Raw genomic sequence first — 22535 nt, 5'->3', positions numbered from 1 at the left:
AACCGTTTCAGAAGGCAGGGGGCTGGAAAGGTGTTGGACCTGGGAGGACAGGGGCTGGAGGGAAAGATGACAGAACCAGGCCCTAGTTCCTGTCCTGCCAGTGACTTGCTAAGTGATCCAAGGGAGTCATTTGTTCTCTGAGCTTCAGTTTCCTCATCTGCCAAACAGAGGTTTTAGTTATTTCCTCCTAGTCATCTCTAGAAAGCTGTTACTAAAACACGTTAGAAATGGTCAGGCCAATAGTTTAATGTTGGTGACACAATGTGAAATATCCTTATCAATAAATGAAATAATACTGGTCAGGGCTTACTGCTTTGTCTGAATTTAGAGGCTCAGGTGGGGAAAGGTGTTACCAGATTGATAAAATTCATATTTGAGTCATCGTCCATGACATGTGCTAGCACCTAATGGATTCTAGGCTCTCTTTTTGATACTTGGGGATCCAGAGTTCGTTCCTCATGAAACTTACACCTTGCAAAAACACACTTTAAACGTACAGAGTCATCAAGTAACTCAACAGTCAAGTAACTACAGGAATAGAAGGAAACCAAGAGATGAAGTGGTCAGCTCTGTAAAGAAAGTCAACATAGCCTGCCTCCTTAATCGTGACTTACCATATTCAAGACTGTGTCCCTCAGAATTGTTACTGCTTCAATAGGAAGGAATAGAAAAGAAACTTGGAAAAATAAAACATTTTTGAGTGAGATAAAAAGTCGAAGGAAACCCACAGTTAATTTAACTCAAAGTACTGGGTTCAGTGAGTGTGAGCATAGTAGGTTCCTTTACTCAAGACAAATGTCTGTTCAGAGTTAAAGCAGGAGCTGGAAAACCTTAAGGCAAACAGAAGTCAAATTTTCAGAGAGGTACAAACAAAGGTCATGATACAGAAGGAAAGGAGCAATTAACATGGGGTGGGGGGCAGATGGGAATCAGTGAAAAGTTTACAGATGAGATGGCATTTTAGTGAAGCTTTGCAGGATTAGTATTTCAGCTGATAGAGGAGGAGAGAGACTGGAGAGCCATCTAGCCAAAACTCAGGCATGAAAATCCATTGGGTGTGGGGAAATGCAGTGGGGAATGAGGCTGGAAAGATAAGCTATGATGAGATGACAGGGCCCAGTCTAGGATGACACACGTGAGGTGCCTGGGGTGCACAATTTAAGGAGGCATTCACTCTCAGGGTCGGACAAGCGGGATTGGCACAGTGGCTTTGGTCATTAAGTAGAGGGTTGATGTCAAAATTTCCCACATGAGAGACTTCTGCTTCTGGTAAGATGGAGTAGATGTACCTTTCCTTATGCTTCCCACTAACTGCAACTAAAAACCCTGAACATATAAAACAAACATAAGACTCTGACAGATGGAGAGACGAAAACAGACAAGCTTAGTAACCTTGAGATCCAAGGAAACATGGTGGTGAGTCCCCTGGATTTTGTTTTTGCTTCATATTTCCAGACTTGGAGCCGAAGAAGCTGGCAACCTGGAAACACCAGTGGGTGCAGACAAAAAAAGCCCAACAAAAACCTGCTGTTTCTAGCCAAAGGACCAGGAAACAGGCAGCCTAGAAAGAAGGAAATAACTGCTGTGTTCCAGCCAAATGCCACAGAAAAAACTGGTCTCACTTCTCCTCCCCTTTCTGTCCCCCACAGCAGAGACTACATGCAGAAACTAGACTTCCATTATCACCAGGCTCTAAAGAGGTGTCCCAACCCCCTCTCTCCAGGTTAGTGCCCGAGAAGCCTGAGTAGAGCTGAGACCTGCATCCCTTCCCAGCCCCTGTGGTGTCAGTGGAGACCTTGGGAAGTCTGGACTTCCGCCCTCATCTGGTGGAGATGAGGCGCTGTTCCACCTAACTGATGCAGTGATACCAGAAGAAGCCTAGTGGAAATTCAAGACTTTATCTCCCAGCAGTAATAAAGCCACCTCCAATGTGGTGTCATTGGAGACCAAAGCACGAGGGGTTTTTTCTTCAGTCTTTACCATAAGAACCTAATTGAGTTCCTAGAGGTAACGTTAAATCATGAAAGTGTGCCCCCCACCACCAAAAACAAAACAAAACAAAACTGAGCCTCCAGGAGGTTTTTGGTTTTGTTTTGTTGTTTTTGTTTTGTTTTTTGTTTTGTTTGTTTTCTCTCTTAAGCTAGTCCTCATTCAGTAATTCATCAATTACTATTTAATTGTTCCTACCCATTGCTGGCTCCAGCAGTGACTTCTTCTCCTGGTGTACTGTATGCCATGATTCTCTGTATTCACCTGTCTCTTAACTTTTGGGGGTGGCTATTTTCCATGTGACTTCAATCCTCTTGTTAACTTAAGAAGACTTGTTGATTTTCAATTTGTTCCATTTTTTTTTTCTTGTTTTGAGGATGACAGTTCCCGAGCTGTTTACATTTTGGAATGGAAATTGGAAGGTCCATGATTATTTTTATTTATTTTTTCTTTCGGTTCCTTAGACTGGATAATCTCAATTGACCTGTCTTCACTTTCTTCTCCCTGTTCAAATCTATTGTTAAGCCCCTCCAGTGATTTTTTTTTTTTTCAGTTATTGTACTTTCCAACTCCAGAATTTCCATTTGGTTCTTTTAAAAAATAATTTCTCTCTCTATTGATATTCTCTATTGGAGACATTATTCTCATACTTTCCTTTAGTTCTTTAGAAGTGGTTTACTTTGGGGATTTCCCTGGTTGTCCAGTGGATAAGATTCCACGCCCCCAATGCAGGGCTCCTGGGTTCGATCCCTGGTCAGGGAATCAGATCCCACATGCCTCAACTAAGAGCCCACATGCTACAACTAAAAGATCCTGCACGCGGCAATGAAGATCCCGTGTGCCGCAACTAAGACCCAGTGCAGCCAAATAAATTAATTAATATTAAAATAAAAAGTTTTACTTTGGTTTACTTTGGACATGTTTAAAATAGCTGATTTAAAGTCTTTGTCTAGTAGAGCCAACGTCTGGGCTTCTTCAGGGAAAGTTTTTTTTTTTAATTTTTATTGGAGTATAGTTGATGTACAGTGTTGTGTTTCAGGTGTACAGCAAAGTGAATCAGTTAGACATATACATATATCCACTCTTTTTTCTTTTCTTTTTTTTTTTTTTAGATTTCTTTTCCCATATAGGCCATTACAGAGTATTGAGTACAGTTCCCTGTGCTATACCACAGGTTCTTATTAGTTATCTATTTTATATAAGGTAGTGTGTATATATCAGTCCCAATCTCCCAATTTATCCCCCTCCCCCAGGGAAAGCTTTTATTGATTGCTTCCCTCCTCCCCCTTTTTATGGGCCATACTTTCTTGTTCCTTTGCATATCTTACATTCTTTTGTTGAGAACTGCACATTTAAAATAATATAGATAATAAAGAGTTCCCTGGTGGCCTAGTGGTTAGGATTCCAGGCTTTCACTATCATAGCCTGGGTTCAGTCCCTGGTTGGGGAACTGAGATCCTGCAAGCCACACACCATGGCCAAAAAAAAGCAAGAAAAAGTAATATAACATGGCAACTCTAGAAATCAGGTTCTCCCCATTCTCCAAGGTTTGTTGTTGTTGTTTGTTTAGTGACTTTTCTCAACTAATTCATTGTAAAGTCTGTATTCTTTATTGTGTGTGGACACTGAAGTCTCTACTGATTAGCTTAGGAGTCAGCTAATGATTGGCTACTAAGCATTTAAGATTACCTTAAATGCCTGGAACCAGTATACCTCCCAGTCTTTCATGAGGGGCTCTGTGTGCCTACTGGGGCATGTCTTCAACAGTATCAGCCAAGCAGTTGAAAACTCTGCCTTTGCCTTCACTTCCTGCTTGGGAAAAGCTTCACGGTCAGCCGGGGTTGAATGCATAGGGCCATCTCATGTCTTTCTTGAGCGTGCTCACAGCCCTGCATGCACACGGCTCTATACATGTGCGTGGACTTCTAGACTCCTACGGATATGTCAGAGCTGTTCAGAACCCCTATGGACATCTAATTTACCAGCTTTTCCTTTAAGCTTTTTGACTAGTCTGTCAGTTGCCGCAAATAATCCAATGCCTCAGAGAGCCAGGAAGTTAAAACATTTTGTCAAAAGTTTTGCCAAAAGTTCTGTGAGGAGAAGACTTTTTTTGCACTGAGTGGACTCCAAGTTAGGTCAAATGCAGATAGCTTTGCAAGCAAGTGACGTCTTCCAGAAAACCAGCAGATGAGTCAGATAATGACAGTTCTTTGGGAATGAGACTCTGAAAGGGCTCTACCTCTATTCTGCTCCCTCTGGTGACTGCGTTGGAATCTAGGCTGTTGAAAATAAGGCTACCATGGAGCTGGAGAGTGGATGATGGAACAGTGCCACAAAGCATGCTGTTCAATACTGAGATTCAGTTGTTCTTAAATAAATGTTTCCTGAGCTGCTGAAAGCTTATAGTTAGTATCCAGAGTCAGAAAAACCTGATTCTGACAATTTCTTTTTTTGCCAGATTTTTCATTGCTTTTACAGAGAAGAGAATTTTCAGAGATCTTATGCCACCATTTTGGGTTATATCTCCCCTGCAGTTTGTAACCTCACCCAGGGTTTGGCCAGAGCAGCAAGGAATAACCCTTTGTAGTTAAAGTAATTCCCTCATTTAATGGAACCAGCTTTGCTGGTGTGAGTACCTTGAAATCACAGAAACCCGATTTAAAACAGATATCCTATCTTTTTGTCTTAACTATAAATTATGATAATATTCTGAAGTCAATGAACCTATATCCAAATCCTGTTCAAAGCTACAAGTACATACTATTTCATTGTGTTACTAAAACATAAAGTCTAACCAGCCTTCTATGACTGTACTTTTAAATATGAGTATTTTTAGATATTAGCCTCCCCACATAACTGTCTTTTTATTTTGTTGAAATCCCAAATTTGCTTTTTTTCCCCCCCAAATTTGCTTTTGATTAACAGTCAAACCTTAAATGGTCCTCTGAGAGAAACAAAACCTGAAAAGGTGAGATTGAAATTAAATGATTTAAAATAGTATTTGGGCATTCACATTTCCATTGGTGCTAAAATATATCTGAACATGGAATGGAATTCAGAACTCCATGAAAGAGAGCTGGTGTCCAAAGAATTGATGTCACACAGCCTAAGGCCTGATAGGCATATAAGTTGGAGCTGGACAGTGGTTGTCCATTCTGGTCGCACTGGTGGAGAGTGTGCTTCTAAAAGCAAGCTCTTCAAACTTATATCTCAATTACTCCTAACAAGGATAATTAGAATCTTCTTTCTCAAATTAAGGGTTTGAGAAATTCCTGATAAGATGTACTGTTCCCTAAAGTTGATTTTAATTGTAATTTTTTTAAACTGTCAGCATGTATACAGCTTTGGCGACTTAGATACTGGTAAGTATGCTTTGGCAGTTGGATTGTTTATTCCTCTCTTCTGGCTCACTTTTCCCCAGTTTCAGGGAGTCAGATTAAACAAATTGCTTATTCCACACAAATGGGGCTTCCTGGAAAGATTTAGCATTTAGGAGGAAAAATGGCAGTTGTCAGAGGGAGAATTGAAAGCTTCCTTTTCCTGAAACACATATCACAAAATAGATTAGTATATTCTTAGTATTTCTGAACATAACATTTAAAAAAAGTCATTCCCTTAATAATTGCCATAGAAGATTTTTAAGCCTGATGTACAGGGAAGAGTTTAATTCTGACTCTGAAAGGGAACTTATTTCAGGAGGCCCAGGTGTTTGGGAATAAAACCATTTGCTCGAGTGCAGGCTGGTTATTTACAGCTGCACTTTACTGCATGTGAAAGAGAGAAAAAGATTCTTCCCACTTTCTTTCCTTCCTTCTCTCTGGACTTTGCATTTCAGTCCCATCTCATTTAGAAATGAACCCTTTCCCCCATCTCTGGGCCAGCTTAGGGTCCTGGGCCCCCCCCCGGGAAGACTCATTTGTGTTTTACACGCATAAGGATCTGTGGTTTGGGTTCATTCTTCCTCCACTGAAGGAAGCATATTGAGGTTGCTAGGTGGCTGTGGGGAGGGAAGCCACATTCACTGCTTGCCTGCACTTCTCTGCCTAGGTGAAGCTTCCCAAGTTAACACGATAATTATGTTCTGCATTGGTGGTGGTATCCTTTTGGCTGTGCTTGTGCTGATGGCTGCTGTCATCTGTCTTTACTACAAAGTAGCCAACGCATTGAAGTGAGTGATGTGGGTAAGAGTGGCTAACACTCCCTCAGATGGGATCCTGCGGTTCTGTGCTTGAGTAGGGTCATGCCTTGCCCCATGGCCGCACCCCGGGTGAGGTCAGGAACAGCGGGAGGGTTTGAGACGACAAAGGCAGTGTGTGTAGAATCTTGGTTTCTTCGCCTTCCTGTTTGGGGCTCTGAGCTCATAAGTAGAATGTTCTCAGCCAGGTGGCTCTGTGCTGCTTTGCTGTTACTTGGCCTCACCTCAGCTGGCTAATTCCACACACTGCAGACTGAAGACTGTGTGAATGCGTCTCTCTGCCTGTGTTCACTCAGAGGACGGGCTGAGTTGATCTTCTCTTGCCTGAGTTGGGGAGCTCTCAGTGTGTCCTTGGCCTTGGGGACAGTGAGGTGGGCCTATAGGACTTGGGGGAAGCTGAGTTATGTGAAGATCCTGGGGTTTGCCTAACAAGGGAGTGTAGATCAGAAAAGTGAGCATTAGATTTTGGGGAAAGGAACCTTCAAATATGGGAGAGATTGGTTGCCAGAAGCAGTGGTGTTCCCATTCATTAACGTTCCAAGGAGGCAGCGTAAGTTGTTGAACAGAGTCCTGCATCAAGCTTTCAATGACCTGCCTTTTATTTACAGCTCCTCCTCTGCTTGTATGTGTTTGATCAAGGCACTGTGTTTCTCCATGTCTCAGATTCCTTATCTAGTAATGGAGAGAAAAAACAAACAAAAAAGCAGTGGTTTTCCCATTCTAGGGAACTTAGGCCTGTGTGCTGGAAGGTGAATCCCAGCACTCAGGGGACGGCTGACTTTGGCACCTGTCATGCTCTGCACTTGGAGGACTTGCAGTGACCATCTCGTGACCCACACTTGCAATTCACACTCCCTTATTTGCTGTAACCTGATTTTACATTTCTGGCAATCTTAGGAGAGAAAGGGATTAGACAGGAACTTGGGATGGGGGCAGAGCACTTTAGTCTTGGGCTGGTGTCATGTGTTTCATTGGCTCCAGTCCTAAGGTTCTGAGATACCTCTGACAAGTTGTAACAAATGGACTGAGAAGAAAAATTCTAATCCTATGCTCTGTGTATGTCTTTTCTTAAGAGTTCCAAAGGTACCTAGTTCTTCAGCCTTAAAAGATAATCCAGCCATGGTCACCCAGGACAAGGTCACTGCGGCCATCACCACTGGGTCTTATCCCAACCTCCAATGCTGTGATGAATGTAACTTGTATGCTGGCTTTGATGCCCTGCCACCGTGCTTCTGTGATACAAACGAGGGACTCTGACTTGGGTGGGCACAAATATCTTTGTGAGCAATATTTCTTTATTAGTAGAATGTTTTTATTATTCAAGTCAAGTTTTATACCATTTACATTATATCATGTGCTATGTAACATATTTATGTACTTTTGAATAACTGAAATATTGAAAATAATCCTCTCTGCCTCCAGTGTTGTTGTTGTTAGTTATAAAAGTACTTAAATTTGTGTAGTACCCACTTTGGGACTTGGGACAACTAGCTTATAAAGTTATACTGCAATATAAGGAGAGTTAGAGTAGAAAATACACCTATATATCCAACCCCAGAAAAAAAATATTGACCTTAGAGTGTTTCTAGTTTCAGACCCTGCTAAACTTCCCACGGTCGGCCCTCCTCCTTCTAAGGGCTTCATTCACTCTCATCCAGCTACTCTACCATGGGCAGTTGTTACACTGCCCTGGAGGGAAACTCCATTCATCCCAGAGGGAGAACAGCCAGATGGGCTACCTCTGGGTTGAGGTTGCCTGATATGTGCAATCATGGGGTTGAGCTCTGTGGTGTCAAAAGGACATTTTAAAAACCTGAGATTCCTCCTCCTGCTGTCCTCCAAATCTTCAGAAGCAGACTTTTTTCTTCTTTTTGGATCACTTTAACGCTGATTATTGCTGACTCAGCTGTCAGTGTCTTTAACTGCAAACAGGAACCTCCCACTGAATGGTGAAGCCCAGATCCTCCTGGTCTCAGCAGTAGGCAGGAGGGTGCACCCCTTGTCACTCCTGCTCGTCTGCTCCCTTCTGTTCCTGCTCTTTCCTCTGAACCTCTGGAACCCCCTTTTAACCATAGACTCTCCATTTGTAACCACAATTTGTTCTTTTTTTTTAAAAAAAAAAATTTGAAATGTTGATAGCACATATTTAATTTATTTTTATTTATTTATTTTTTGGCTGCATTGGGTCTTCATTGCTGCGCGTGGGCTTTCTCTAGTTGCGGCGAGCAGGGGCTACTTTTTGTTGCGGTGCACAGGCTTCTCATTGCGGTGGCTTCTCTTGTTGCGGAGCATGGGCTCTAGGCGCATGGGCTTCAGTAGTTGTGGCACGAGGGCTCAGTAGTTGTGGCTCGCGGGCTCTAGAGTGCAGGCTCAGTAGTTGTGGTGCACGGACTTAGTTGCTCCGCGGCATGTGGGATCTTCCCAGACCAGGGCTTGAACCCGTGTCCCCTGCCTTGGCAGGCAGATTCTTAACCACTGAGCCACCAGGAAGTCCCCGCAATTCATTCTTTCATTAACAAAACCCTTGCTTAGTGAGCATCATGTGTTTTACTCAAGGTAAAGAATTGACTCGTAACAGGTGGTTGGTTACGTGCTAAAAGGGATGGAAAGGGTAACAGGAAATAATGATGGAAACGGCTACTATCTCTAGGCTAACAGGGAGAGAACAATGGTAGGACTAAGCATTTGGAAGAGGCCACCTCCTGGCTGAGTTTCAGTCCTCAGCAGAGGGCTTGGCTGATGAGGTAGTATTCAGCGCTTTAGTGCTCGTGAAATTTGCCAGAAGGATGTGGGAGCTGGAGCTGCTCTCACACAGTAGCCCTTGGAATGTCTGGGAAACTCGATGGAGGGTGAGTGTCCCCAATCTCAGTAAGAGTTTCAAGAGGCAAATTCAAGGCTGCACCTTCCCTGGAACCTGCCTTCCAGCCGGACGTGACGCGTCCTTCTTGAGTTCCTGGAGCACTTCCTCCCTCTCCTGGCACCTACTGCTTTCTGCCCCTTCTTAGGAGTTCAAATGCAGTTCTATTTTCTCTTGTCGCCAGCAAGCCCCTGAGCACGTCCAATTTCCCTCTGAACCCTACCCAGTGGGCAGCTCAGTGCCCAGCATCTGGGAGGCCCTGCACAAGTGTGTTCCAAATGTGGGGAATATGCCGTAAGTCCAGGCATCGCAGGGTCCTTGAGAGAGGCAAGATGGAGTAAGGGGTCTTTGAGACAAACCCCTCTGGTTGGCAGTACGGACAGAGTGTAACACAGGGGCTTTAGAACTGGACACAGTTGGTTCCAATCCAACTCTGCCTTTCACAAGCTAGTGCCACTGGAGAAGTTTCTTAACCTCTCTGAGCCTGGTGGCTGGGGGCTGCCAAACAGGCAGCCACATTCCTGATGCCCAGAGGCCCTCTCTTTACTCCTGTGTATGAGTATACAGTATGCTGGGGATACACCATGGATACAACAGCATCTCTGCCCTCAGCGAACAAGTTCTTAGGGGCCTGATTGAATTCCAGCTCCAAATCAAAACAGATTTCCCCCATTTTCTTCTTAATATTTCCATGTAGATCTTCCAAATACTTGCCCCAGTGGCCATGCGGGTGAATCTCCTCTGCATTCGTTCATATAACGAATAAGATCTTTTCTAACCCAATGTGAAAACACTTAAGAACTTACTTAGAATGGGCAAATCAAATTAAGTATTTAAAAACAGTGCTGAAAAATTATCTGGTCACTGGCCCGTCAGTCATCCCTCTGTCAGGAACTGACTAAACATCCACTGGTGGCCGTGCGAGGGGCGTATTCAGAGGTGCGTCAGGTGCCATAGTGTAATACGAAGAAAACTGTCAAATACTGTGACTCACTAGAGAGTGTAAAATCATATAACCAGGAATAAAAAAACCTTTGTAGTGCAGCTATCGAGCTGTACCATGCACTATCAGCATATGATAATGTATCAATGTTGTTTTTTCTTTAGTCTTAGCAGACTCAAAGGGGTGCCTCAGACCTGATGGGTGGAGCTGGAAGTCCAAGCTCCCCACCTGGCCTCCACCTGACTCGGGGGTGCAGGGTGGCCCTCCTTGCTGCCTGGAGGTGATGAAAGTCCCAGCTCTTCACTCTGCCTTTTCTGGCATCACCCTGGGGAAGGGAAGGGAGGGGAGGACAGGGGATGAGATGGGTGTGGGGCACGGAGAGCAGGTGGAAGTCTAGGCTCCCTACTTCACCTTTGCTGCCTGGGCTGGGGGTGGGGCATAGTTTCACCTATGGTGTTTAGAGCAGGTAGGTTATTGCCTAAAAGTTTTCTGAATTGGCTGGCTGCCCCTTTGCTGCTGGTCCTTTGGCTAGAGGGAGCAGGCTTCTCTTGGGCTGTTTTTTTTCCGCACCCATTGGAGTTTCCGGGTTGCACGCTTTTCCCTGTTAAGTGCATTTTGATCCATGGGGCATAAGATGCTGAACAGCGGCCTTGGTTTGCAAACTTCATCATTCCTAAGAATCACCTGGGTGCTTTTGGAAAGGGCAGCTTCCTGGCTCCCATCCACTGAACTACACCCAGAGTACCTGAAATGGAAGTTCATTGGACCCTTATTTATTTATTCTTAAAAATTCAGTCCATTCATTGTCAACACTTTTCACATTAGGGATTTGCTAAAAGCCATAAGATGCTAATTTTGGAAACTGTTACCCTCCCACTTTCTCAACAAGATTTGGATAGGTACCAGTTAATGGGCAGATGAACTTTTCAAAGTGGAAACTCTAGCAGCTCTTGGTTACTTGGAAAAATTCCCTTTTTCATCTGAAGCACTTGCATGAAATAGATGCCAGATGCTAAAATCATTGTTTCGTGTGATTGAGAATGAAGCTACTCATGAGAGATAATTAACTTTAGATACAAAGATTGCCATCTTCATCAAATTGACCGTTAATCACATATCGTCAGCTTCCACTGTGTATCAGCAGGAAACTTACTTTTACCAAGACAGTTGTTGGTGAAGGGCATGTTTGTAATCAAACTGACATGTCTCCCTTTAAAGGCAGTGTCCCTCCTTGGGTCACTTGTCAGATTTTCACCTCTCAGGAATTTGGGGTTCACTCCCAGGCCCCACCAAACCCTGCCTCCTCCCTGGGGGACTTGACAATACTGTATTCTCATCTCACACATGCTGTTTATTGACAAAGATGGGAACGATACCCTGGACTTGAGGGCTCATATTTTAAATATTGTTACTGAATATTTCTAAAAATTTTTTATTGGAGTATAGTTGCTTTACAATGTTGTGTTAGTTTCTACTGTACAGCAAAGTGAATCAGCTATATGTATACATATGTCCCTTCTTTCTTGGATTGCCTTCCCATTTAGATCACCACAGAGCACTGAGTAGAGTTCCCTGTGCCATACAGTAGGTTCTCATTAGTTATCTATTTTATACATAGTATCAATAGTGTATATATGTCAATCCCAATCTCGCAGTTCATCCCACCCACCCACCCCCCTTCCTCTTTGATATCCATACGTTTGTTCTCTACGTCTGTGTCTCTGTTTCTCCTGTGTAAATAAGATCGTCTATACCAGTGTTTTCGGATTCCACATATATGCATTAATGTAGTTACTGAATATTTATTGAAAAACAAAAACAAAAAAATCTGGCTGTGTCCAAGTCTGTTTCTTTAAAGACAACTTTGAGGGTACTGAGCCTAGTGCAGGCCTCTTTCTGTTAAGGTATAAAAAGATTAAATTAAGTGGGTGCTGCCCTTCTTTTCTGGGAGCGTGTGGGAATATGCTAATCTTTCTTTGCGTGCTTTTCAGGTTTCCTGTAATGCTTTGAAGATCTGGGAAACAGACTAAGTGCGTGGTAGCTCACAGAGCAGTCCTGAGGGGTTGTCGTGATTGTCGTTAAGTGTCTCATTTGCAAGCTTAACCCAAACTCAATGAAGCCAAGGCCCAATTTGTTCCCTTTGAAACAGACAAATAAAGCTTGTTTTGAGTAAATGGCAACTGATTCAACTGACCAATTATTGTAGTTTAAAGAAAAAAAAAAAAAAAAAAACAGCGACTTTCTGACAGACACTTAAGTTTATTCTTCACAAGACCCTTGGCAAGATCTGAAAATAAATTCTCACACCATCAGAGGGACAGAAGCAAAAAGGTACACCTACTAGCATCTAAACATTAAGGAGTCAAAGATATCTTTAAGTTGGCAATGTGGTATCAAGAGATAACTTTTCTTTATAATATGTTGCACTGTTTAAGACAATGATCAAGTTCTTGATAGTGAAGAATTATAAAATGCAAGACTTCTAGCTGCAAAGAGAGCAACTGCCTTAGAAGTTGAATAATCGGAGAAGAAGACTTACTTAGCAACAAACCTCAGAGAGAACCTCTTTAGCTATTTCTTTTACCTGTCTCTACATGGACAACCTCAGATTTGTCAAACTTACTATTTTGCTGAGCAGAAATAGAATTTACTTCTAATTTCTAACAGATTGACGTGAAACTTGGAGAAATCACACAAGGGTCTTTCTTCAATCAGTTCCTTTGTGGATCTCCAGTGGCCCCACCATTTGGAAATACTCAGTGTGCTCTACTGTGGCCTCCATGGGGCCTGCGCCCCTCTTACTCTGCCCTGCACAGCCCTGGGAGCAGCGGGAGGCGTGGTCCCCCACTTTGCACACGGCAACTTTACACTGCAGATAGATCACATCAAAGCTGGTGAGAAAGCTGAAGACGTTGAACTTGAACTGAGCTATGTTCTTCTGTCGGGAGTGGAGGTTGGCATAAGTATTGTCTTTGATGCACCTGATGGCAAGAAAAACCCCAGGCCAAGAGGATTAACTTAAAGCATGGTGTGAATTAATTCTGGCTCAAATAATCAGGCTTGGACACAGACCTTTGAATTTCAACTGGAGTTCTCCCCACAACCCACTCTTCCTTTCGTTTATTAAAAAACCATATAATACTACCATGAGGGGAAAAACCACCGTTCCTGGCCAAACCACCATTCTTGGCCAGAAACAGAAGGGAACTGTAAAATAAAATAAAAACAAGACAAAGTAATTAAATTATAGCTAGAGCTGTTTCCTGCTCTACTTTTTTCAAAAGTGGAGATTAAAGGTGGTGGCTGCATTATTTGAAGGTGAACTTCAATTATTTTAAAATGTATTTTGTAAACCCTAGTGCAACTACTGAAAAACTTAAGGAAAGCAGTAAATGATATATCAAGAGAGGAGATGAAATGGAATAATATAAAATGCTCAGTTAAAACCAGCATATAAAGTGTTATATTAAAACCTGAGAAGGGACTTCCCTGGTGGTGTGGTGGTTGAGAATCCGCCTGCCAATGCAGGGGACACGGGTTCGATCCCTGGTCCAGGAAGATCCCACATGCCACAAAGCAACTAAGCCCGTGTGCCACAACTACTGAGCCTGTGCTCTAGAGCCCGTGAGCCACAACTACTGAGCCTGTGTGCCTAGAGCCTGTGCTCTGCAACGAGAGAAGCCACCACAATGAGAAGCCCGTGCAGCGCAATGAAGAATGGCCCCCACTCGCCGCAACTAGAGAAACCCCACACACAGCAATGAAGACCTAATGCAGCCAAAAAAACCCAGAAACCAGAGAAGGCAGCAAAAGTAGAGTGCGGGGAGAAACGAACAAATGCAACAGGTAGAAAACAGTCACTAAGATGGTAGATTTTAATCCAGCTATATCAATAATCACTTTAAACATGAATGGACTAAATATACCAATTTAAAGACAGAGACTGCCAGAGTAGATAAAATGAAACCAAGATCCAACTATATGCTGGCTATAAGAAACCCACTTTAAATATAAAGATTAATTAACAGTAAAGGGATAGAGAAAGATTTACCATGCTAATACCAATCAAAAGAAAGCTGGATTAGCTACATTAATTTCAGACATAACGGTCTTCAGAGCTAGGATAATTATTAGAGATGAAGAGGGGCATTACATAATGATGAAGGGGGATCAGTCCTCCAAGAAGATGTGGCAATCCTTAATGTATATGTGGCAAACAATAAAGCATCAAAATATATGAGGCAAAAACTGATAGAACTGCAAAGAGACAGTGACAAATCCATTATTATAGTTGGAGACTTTAACACCATTCTGTCACTGATTGACAGATCCAGCAGGCAGAAAATCAGGAAAGATACAGATGACCCAAACAGCACCACCAATCAGCCAGACCTAACTGACATTTATAGAACACTGCAACAACAGCATAATACACATTCTTCTCCAGCCCACGTGGAACATTCACCAAGATAGACTACATTCTGGACCATAAAAAACCACCATAACAAATTGAAGAGAATAGGAATCACAGAAAATACATCTTCAGATCACTTTGGGATTAATCTAGAAATCAATAACAGAAAGGTTGTTGGAAAAATCATAAATATTTGGAAATTAAACAACACCAAGTAACCCAAAGATCAAAGAAAAAGTCTCAAGAGAAATTAAATCTTCCAAACGAAGTGAAAATGAATATACAATTTACCAGAATTTGTGGGATGCAGCTAAAGCAATGTGTAGAGGGAGATTTATAGCATTAAGTTAATGTATATGAAAGAAGAAAGATCTAAAATCAATAATCTAAGCTTCCACCTTAGGAAACTAGAGAAAGGAGAGCAAATTAAACCTAAAATAAGCAGAAGAAAAGTATGTCAGTTGTTAAATTCCAGCCTCTCTCCTATATGTGTATAATATTTTTTTGGCTGTGCCACGTGGCTTGCAGGATCTTAGTTTCCTGACCAGGGGTTGAACCTGGGCCATGGCAGCGAAAGTGCTGATCCTTAAACCACTGGACCTCCAGGGAACTCCCTCTCCTTGATATATTTTGAAAAGGGAGAATTGAAAAGGGAAGAGCTTTCTCACTCTGACTCAGTGCCGTTTAGTGCCACATCTGTGCACCTCCTGCACCATGGCTCACACTGCCTCTGGAAGGTGCTGCCTCTTGCCCCTCACTGGCTTTTTGGAAACAGGCACCACGATGCTTCTCACGGGCTTTAGGCTGCTGTGGCTCTCACTACTCTGCAGCTGCCATCAGTAAGTGATGGGTTTTGTTATCTTCACACTGGTTGCCAGTTACCCATCCATAAGCATTTTGCCTTGGTTGGGGGACATGGGAGCTATAAAGGCAAACAACTTGTCAGAGTTCTAACTTGGCAAATCCTTTGTTTAACCAAAGGCACCAGAATAAATCTCATCACTATAAGAGCCTAGCCTGGGGTAACCCACCAGCCTATCAGTGTAGGCCAAATATCCTGAGGAATGGGGAGTGTAATACAGTTATAAAGCTTAAAGAGAAGGGGGGCATGGGTATGAAAGGCTGGGATGAGACAGCAGAGTCTGAGACAGCGAGGGTTCTGCCCAGGACTCTTTGGGGATTCAAGGGAAGTTGTCTAGACTTCCTGTGATTATTTGTCCCCAACTAGAATGAGAGGGATGGTGAGGGCCCGGGCTCTGCTTCTGGGGCATGATGAGGACTCTCTGCGCAATGTTATGGTTTAGGACTACCAGTTAAGAAGCCACAGGTCCCCAAAAGAATGCCACGTAAATGTAACAGTCAACCAGCGAGGGCCTTCTATTTTCCTTACCCTCGTTGGATCAAATCATACTTGACAGTTGTAAAATCACCAGGATCTGGAGAAGCCACACAGGTATCCACAAAGAGCCGCAGGCAGGGACTGGGGCTATGGAGTGTGACCTGGAGGAAGACCTCTTTGCTCTGGCTGGCGTAGTGCGGCCCCATGCTCCCCACGTGCTGGGACGTGGGCAACTCGAGAAATGATATGGACACATCGTAGCTGGCATTCTCCCTTGGGACGTCAGCCCCAGGGACGATTTCACCTGCTAACGGGCCATCCACCTTGCAGGTGAACGTGAGCTGAGGCACCTTGTGCCGTACAGTGACTTGGCCAGGGTGGCCCTGTGTCTGGCCTCTGATGGAGTTGGAGTAGCTGAGAGAGCCGAGGCTTTCCTGGGAGGAGAGAGGCAGGTTGGTGACCAGTGCTCCTGGCTCCCTGACAAGTACTTTCTTCATGAGCAGAGACCCCTGCTTCATGTCCCCCACTTGGAGCCAGTTTTCTGAGAAGCTGGAGGGCATGAGGCCTCGGGCATGACCTTGCAGGTACCTGAGGCCGTGATGGGTGACCTTATGTCCTTGTTTTTGGGAGTTGGGGGTGCATGCAGCGAGCCCCTAGTGTGTGAGTCTGGACTCCCGTCTTCCCTCCTGCAAGGGCCAGGCCGTGGGATGTGAAGTGGGGTGGGAGGTCCACGCTGGCTGCTGGATTCTTCCACTGCTCCTCCCTGCTCTTGACCCCAGGTCGTCCCTGGCTGCCTGTGAGCTGTGGGCCTGGCCCTGCTGACCTTCATGCTCAGCCATGTTCCTTTAAATCCAACATGACTTGAAGGGGCCAAGGGGGTGCTGAAGGCTGATGAGCAGGGGCCACTGCCTCTGGCAGCCTCCTTCCTGTAGCCTGGTGGGTCGCCAGAGACTCACTCTGCCCAGGGACGTTTGTTCAAGGAAGCGTTGGCTTGTGCAACTCAGATCCAGTGACAGTCTGCCTCGAAACCCTCCAAGGACTGCCCTGTCAGCTTGCAGCAGTGTTTCTCACTGATCTGCCTTGTTTTCCTTTTTTTGCTTCTAAGAATCAATGTCTCTCTTCCCCCTTGAAGGGGATGTCACCCTTGTTGAGAGGACGCAGCTAAGAAGGAAAGCTAAACTCCAGGACCACATGGCCCTGCCCACTTCGAGCCGAACTTTGGGCTTCCCGTGGCTGCTGGGCCTGAGTCTGTCCCTCGAGCTCTCCAAGCTGGCTGTCGGCTTGGGGGCTCGGCACTGGCTGACCCCCTGCCCGGAGCCCTTGTTCCTCTGTACTTGGCTCCAGCTCCTTGTTCAGGCCTCGGCTCTTTGACTACCCTATTCAGAGTGGCACCCCAAAGCATTTTCTAGCCTCTTCCTTGATTGATTATCTTCTTAACCCTTTTCACTGTAAAGGACTCTCATCTGTGTGTTTATCCAGTGCCTCTCTCCCTTCTCTCGAATGTAAGAGCCATGGAGCAGTGGCCCTGTCGGTCTTGTTGGCTGCTGTGTCCTCAGCACCTGAAAGGTTGCTCATTCACTGACTCTGAAATCAGATGCAGGAGGACCTTTTTATGGTGGTGTTTTTCCCATAGGTGGCCTGGGGCTGGTCACCACTGCAGGTGGTTCCTGACTTCTGTGTCCTCTGGCCCCAGTGCTGTGGTCATTACATGAGGTTTGCAGGGGGAGCTGGGCCAGCCAAGGCTAGAGAGGACAGCTGCAGGGTTCTCCCTGCTGGCCTGGAAATGTCTGGGGCCTGCTCTCCTCCCAGACACCCGGGGGGTTCTAGCATTGTTTCTGGGGCAGAAACCTCTGAGATGAAAACTAGAATTTTTAGAGCGAAAGGGATAAGAAAGACCGTGGTCTGCACAACCAACGAGACAAACTGCGAAGCATGGAGTTGAAGTGGCCACTTAGCATCATGCAGGTGGTTTGAATGGATTCAACCTCCAAAAATACCAAGTATGTTGGTTTTGGGTTTTCTTGGCATGTGTCTAAACAGGGATGTGAAAGAATAGATGAATAGCCTAGGGATCTTGCTTTGAGACATGTTACATTGTTAAATGTACCTACAAAAACGATTTTGTGGTTATACACTCTTCCTGGAGAAGGAGCCGGACAGACTTGAAATGACTCCCCCACAAAAGTGACTTCCTCCTGTGAAAACAAACGAGAGAGCCGGGGCTGGGTTCTTCAGGCACGCAACGTGCATTTTCCCAAGTACAGAATCCAGAACTCCAGCAAGCTCGGAAGTGAATCACAAACTGGGAGGGGATCGTGCTGGTGTAGACGCGGTTGTGGCTTGGCTGGTGTAGACGTGGTTGTGGCTTGGCTGGTGTAGACATGGTTGTGGCTTGGCTGGTGTGTGGCTGTGCCCTGAGAGGGGGTGAGGGAGGAGGAGATATGTATGACAGGTAGGCAGGACCCTACGACTGTAGGTGAGACTGGAAACGGATTGGATACATACATGGCAGGTGTGGGGTGTCCAGTGACACATCCTTAATGCTCTCCCCAGCTTCCTGTCATGCAAACCAGCCCAACTAAGATGCAGACAATCCATCTACTTGTGAGGGCTCTGTCCCACCACCTCCTTCCCCTCATGCAGGCAGGACAGCAGACGTCTATTCTACTTTTATGAATTATCACCAGGATTCCACCCTTTATAGGTTATACTTTCAGTGGAAGAGTTACCTTGTGGGATAGGTGCTTGGGGAACGGCAGCTGCAAAAATCAGAACCAAAACAATCAGGAAAAAGCTTGGCACGATAACATCACCTTATATCAATACCTAGGTACAAATGAATGAAGCTGCTACTACCCTTGAATCTTAATATATGGTGTGGACACACTCCTTCCTCTTTCCTCCCTGATCTGAGATGCAACCTCTCCCCTTCTTGCAGTGATTCACCAGGAAATCACAGACAACACACAGTCACATGATTTGTTTTCTCTTCTGTGCTGGGGTCCACCAACCCAAGGGCTGTCCTGAGACTGACCAGTCATGAGGCATCACCTACAGTAACATCTGGGCTTATGAACACGCCACAGTGCCTGTAGAAATTTATCAGGTGCCAAAATGCAGAGGGACAATGCAGCTTTCAGACCCGGAAAGCTGAGAGCCATGGTGGGGAAAGGTAGGTTGGACAAGTATTCCAATGAAGTAAGACGGGCCCCTTCCCATAGTTCTGCCTCTGCAACCCGCACCAGAAGGGCAACCTACAAGGGATGGCAACTTTCACCTGGGATGCCCTCGGAACCTGGACTGGAGTGGGTAAGAGGCTCCCAATGCGTGTCTCTCCAAATGCACCATAGTGGTGCCAGCCCAAGGTAGGGACAGCTGCTAGCCACCTCGCTTGGCCCCCAAACACTGCAAGGAGCACCCCTGACCCCGACTTTCCCCGACCCAGGCCACCACTGAGGGCAGAGAGTGGCACCAGTCACCGGGTAAGGCTGGGAGGAGGGTGTGTGGGGCCCAGGGTGCCAGTGAGCAGGGAAGCAAGCGGCTGGGAACTTGTCCTGGAGAGGCAGGCAGATGCAGGAGGCAGGACCGTAGGTGCTCTGATGCAGCAGGAGTCTGAGTTAGGAGGTCACTGCTGCACATCGACTTTGAGTAGGTTACCTGAAGAAGGTGTACCTTTCTCTATTCCTGCTGTGTTGGCTGAGCCAAGAGGCCCACAGAGGAGCCCCAAATGTTCTCACTTCCCCAGTCTGCTTTCTACCCACTGGGAGAGTTCGACATTCAGTGCTTCTTTGTTTACTTGCATGCTTTCACTCTCTAATTCGTATCCCTGAGAGGTAAACCTTTCCTCCTTCCTCTCTGTATCAACCCTCTTCTCAGCCACTGTGATGGAACCATCCTCTTTCCGTGCCCTCCCGCCGCTCTGTGATCTGTTGTCCAGAGAGGAGAGTTTCAGATGCCATTTCATTTTTGAAATGTGACTTTTAGCTCGTTGACCATGCTCCTGGTTCTCAGCCTTGGCTGCATGTTGGAATCACACAGGAAGCTTTAAATACCACTGATGACTGGCTGTGACCCCAGAAGTGCTGATGTGACTGGTCTGGGGTGCAGCTTGAGCATCGGAAGTTTTTAAAGCTCTCTGGGTGATTCCAGTGTCTGGGTCCAGACAGAGGTTAGATTTCTTTTTTTTTCTTTTTTAATATAAATTTATTTATTTATTTTTGGCTGCATTGGGCCTTCATTGCTATGCACGGGCTTTCTCTAGTTGCGGCGAGCGGGGGCTACTCTTCGTTGCGGTACGTGGGCTTCTCATTGCGGTGGTTTCTCTTGTTGGGGAGCACGGGCTCTAGGCGCGCAGGCTTCAGTAGTTGTGGCACATGGGCTCAGTAGTTGTGGCTTGCGGGCTCTAGAGCGCAGGCTTAGTAGTTGTGGCACACGGGCTTAGCTACTCCACGGCATGTGGGATCTTCCCAGACCAGGAATCGAACCCATGTCCCCTGCATTGGCAGGCGGATTCTTAACCACTGCACCACCAGGGAAGTCCCAAGGTTAAATTTCTTATTCACTTTGCAGAGATAATGGGTTCAGTGTCAGACCTACCTGGGGGTGCAGGAATCACATCTGGAACCCAGTCCCCTGCATCTGCATGCATTAAAAAGAGGTAAATTTAGGAAATCTAAGTTAAATTTTATAAAGACAAGTGGTGGCTTTCTAGTGTGGGCAAGTCCCAAACAGGCAGGCTTCGTCTTACACAAGCAAGAACAGGGCATGTTTAGACTCTGGAGAAGCAGTTCCAGACCTGAGAGAAGCTGCAAGGAACAGGACCGGAAAATTGTGTGGCCCTGGAGTGTGTGTTCAGAAGAGAGCGTGGCTCTCAGCATTCTCTGCCAGCCCGGCTGAAGGGACATTCATCTGTCTGGTCACCTGGCCCTGCTCTGTGCACACCTTCCACCCGAGATGCTGAAAGACCAGAAAGAACCTGCCGCAGGAAGAGAGGTATCTGAGCAGATGACGCCAGCATCCTCATGCTGACCACAATTGTGGTCTACCAGCCAGAGCTGGGACACTGGCCAAGGTGGTTCTCGCTTCCCGAACACTGAATGTTGTCCAGGAGGATGTCTCCAGAGCTCAGGCTGAAGTGGGCCGTTCCAGGGTCAGCGACGGCCCTTCCATACCCCAGCTGTCGGCACACGACCTCAGCTTCATTCAGGTCCCATAGGTGGTCACACACGGTGCCCCAGGCCCCTCATGGAGGATCTCCAGGCGTCCTGAACACTGTCCAGAACCACCCACCAGCCGCAGCTCCGGTCCATCTTCTAAACAAAGCAGGATTTTATTTATTTATTTATTGCGGTACGCGGGCCTCTCACTGCTGTGGCCTCTCCCGTTGCAGAGCACAGGCTCCGGACACGCAGGCTCAGCGGCCATGGCTCACGGGCTCAGCCGCTCTGCGGCATGTGGGATCCTCCCAGAACGGGGCACGAACCCGTGTCCCCTGCATCGGCAGGCGGACTCCCAACCACTGCGCCACCAGGGAAGCCCAGGATTTTATTTTGGAGTGTAGGGAGTTTTAAGTAAGAAGGATTTCTAGCTCCTGTATTTGTGGCTAAGGGAAATAAATGCAAGAATGAAGCCTTAAGGCTGTCTTGATTCCGTAATACGTTGGGCTGAAGGGCTTAAGAGTGAGACAGAGGCGGGTTTGGATCGCAGCTCTACTGCTCCCTAGTTGTGTAACCTTTGACAAGTTATTTCATCTCCCTGGGCCCCAGTTTCCTCATTTGTAAAATGGGGCTTCTAGCAGCATGTATCTCAGAGGTGACAAGCCAACAAGAGTGTGGCTATAAGGCACAGTGCTTAGCCCCAGCACACCTTGGGTTCTGCAGATCTTGCAAAGCTGGGTTCCTGGGGAAATGGGTTCCCAGCTGCTTCTTTGGACATGTCTTGGATAAGTGCTTGGATAAGTGTAGATTTAGTCCCCTGAAGGCACTTGGTCACAAGGGTGTCTAGGACTTCATAAAGCCCAAAGGGAATGGCTTTTTCTGGACTGATGGGCTGTGTCCAGCTGGAGTCACCTGTGGTCTCCTGGAGACGCCCTAGGGACAGTCTTCCCTTACTGTGTCCACAGGCTCTGCCACCCTGGCCTTCTTTCAGTTTCTCTAATATGTCCAACTCTTTCCTCCCTGGGAGCAGCCCTTGCATTGCTATTCTCTCTGCCTAGAATGCCCCTTCATGGTCACTCATCACATATAACCTCCTCAGCAAGGCCGCCATCCCCATTCAATCCACAATAGCACCTCCTCCACCCCAGGCACTGTCTTCTATCCCATCTGGCTCTGTATTCCCAGCCTTATCACTACCCCCCAAATCATCTTGTTTATTTACTTGTTTCTTATGTCTTGATCCTTCCCCACTCACCCAAATCCACGCTACTGTAAACTCCACGGGGGAAGGACATTGTACTGTTTACTGTGTCCCCAGCACTTATAACTGGGCCTGACACAGAGTAGGACCTTAGTGAAGATTATTGGATGAGAAAATGATGATCTTGAGTCAATGAATGGTCTGGATTTCAAATGCTGGACCTTATTTAGCCTCCCCAGGGCAAGATCTCAAGCATGCTTTTGAAGGTAAAATATATAAGGAATTCCCTTACTCAGAAACAAACACCCCCCTGCTTCAAAATACACCCAGGGAGTTTCCACCTGAATTCCTAATGACCTGAGTTACTGGGGCCCCACAATCGGCAGGTAAGTATGCTTTCTGGGTGCAAACTGGACCTGGTCCTGGAATGACAGGCTATAG

At 45.8% G+C, this 22535-nt stretch overlaps 2 protein-coding genes across 4 annotated transcripts in view; both read left to right on the top strand.

The window, feature by feature from the left end:
* The window catches only part of C16H10orf120 (chromosome 16 C10orf120 homolog), a 48161-nt gene that overhangs the window by 9878 nt on the left and 15748 nt on the right, over window positions 1–22535 (top strand). The gene's annotated exons all lie outside the window — the stretch shown is intronic.
* On the top strand, window positions 6066–7441 carry FAM24B (family with sequence similarity 24 member B). Its single transcript, XM_032607603.1, has 2 exons — window positions 6066–6157; window positions 7258–7441. Exons 1-2 carry the CDS (start codon window positions 6066–6068, stop codon window positions 7439–7441), a joined length of 276 nt encoding a protein of 91 aa, XP_032463494.1.

Source organism: Phocoena sinus, chromosome 16 (genome assembly GCF_008692025.1).
Source record: "Phocoena sinus isolate mPhoSin1 chromosome 16, mPhoSin1.pri, whole genome shotgun sequence".
Classification (NCBI taxonomy): Eukaryota; Metazoa; Chordata; class Mammalia; order Artiodactyla; family Phocoenidae; genus Phocoena; species Phocoena sinus.
This window is presented reverse-complemented; position numbering and strand designations above follow the sequence as displayed.

Excerpts from the sequence above, each read along its gene's own strand:
- FAM24B (XM_032607603.1), top strand. The coding sequence starts at position 6,066 with ATGTTCTGCATTGGTGGTGGTATCCTTTTGGCTGTGCTTGTGCTGATG. Across the intron at positions 6,158-7,257 it reads AAAGTAGCCAACGCATTGAA|AGTTCCAAAGGTACCTAGTT; the intron begins GTGAGTGATGTG and ends TCTTTTCTTAAG.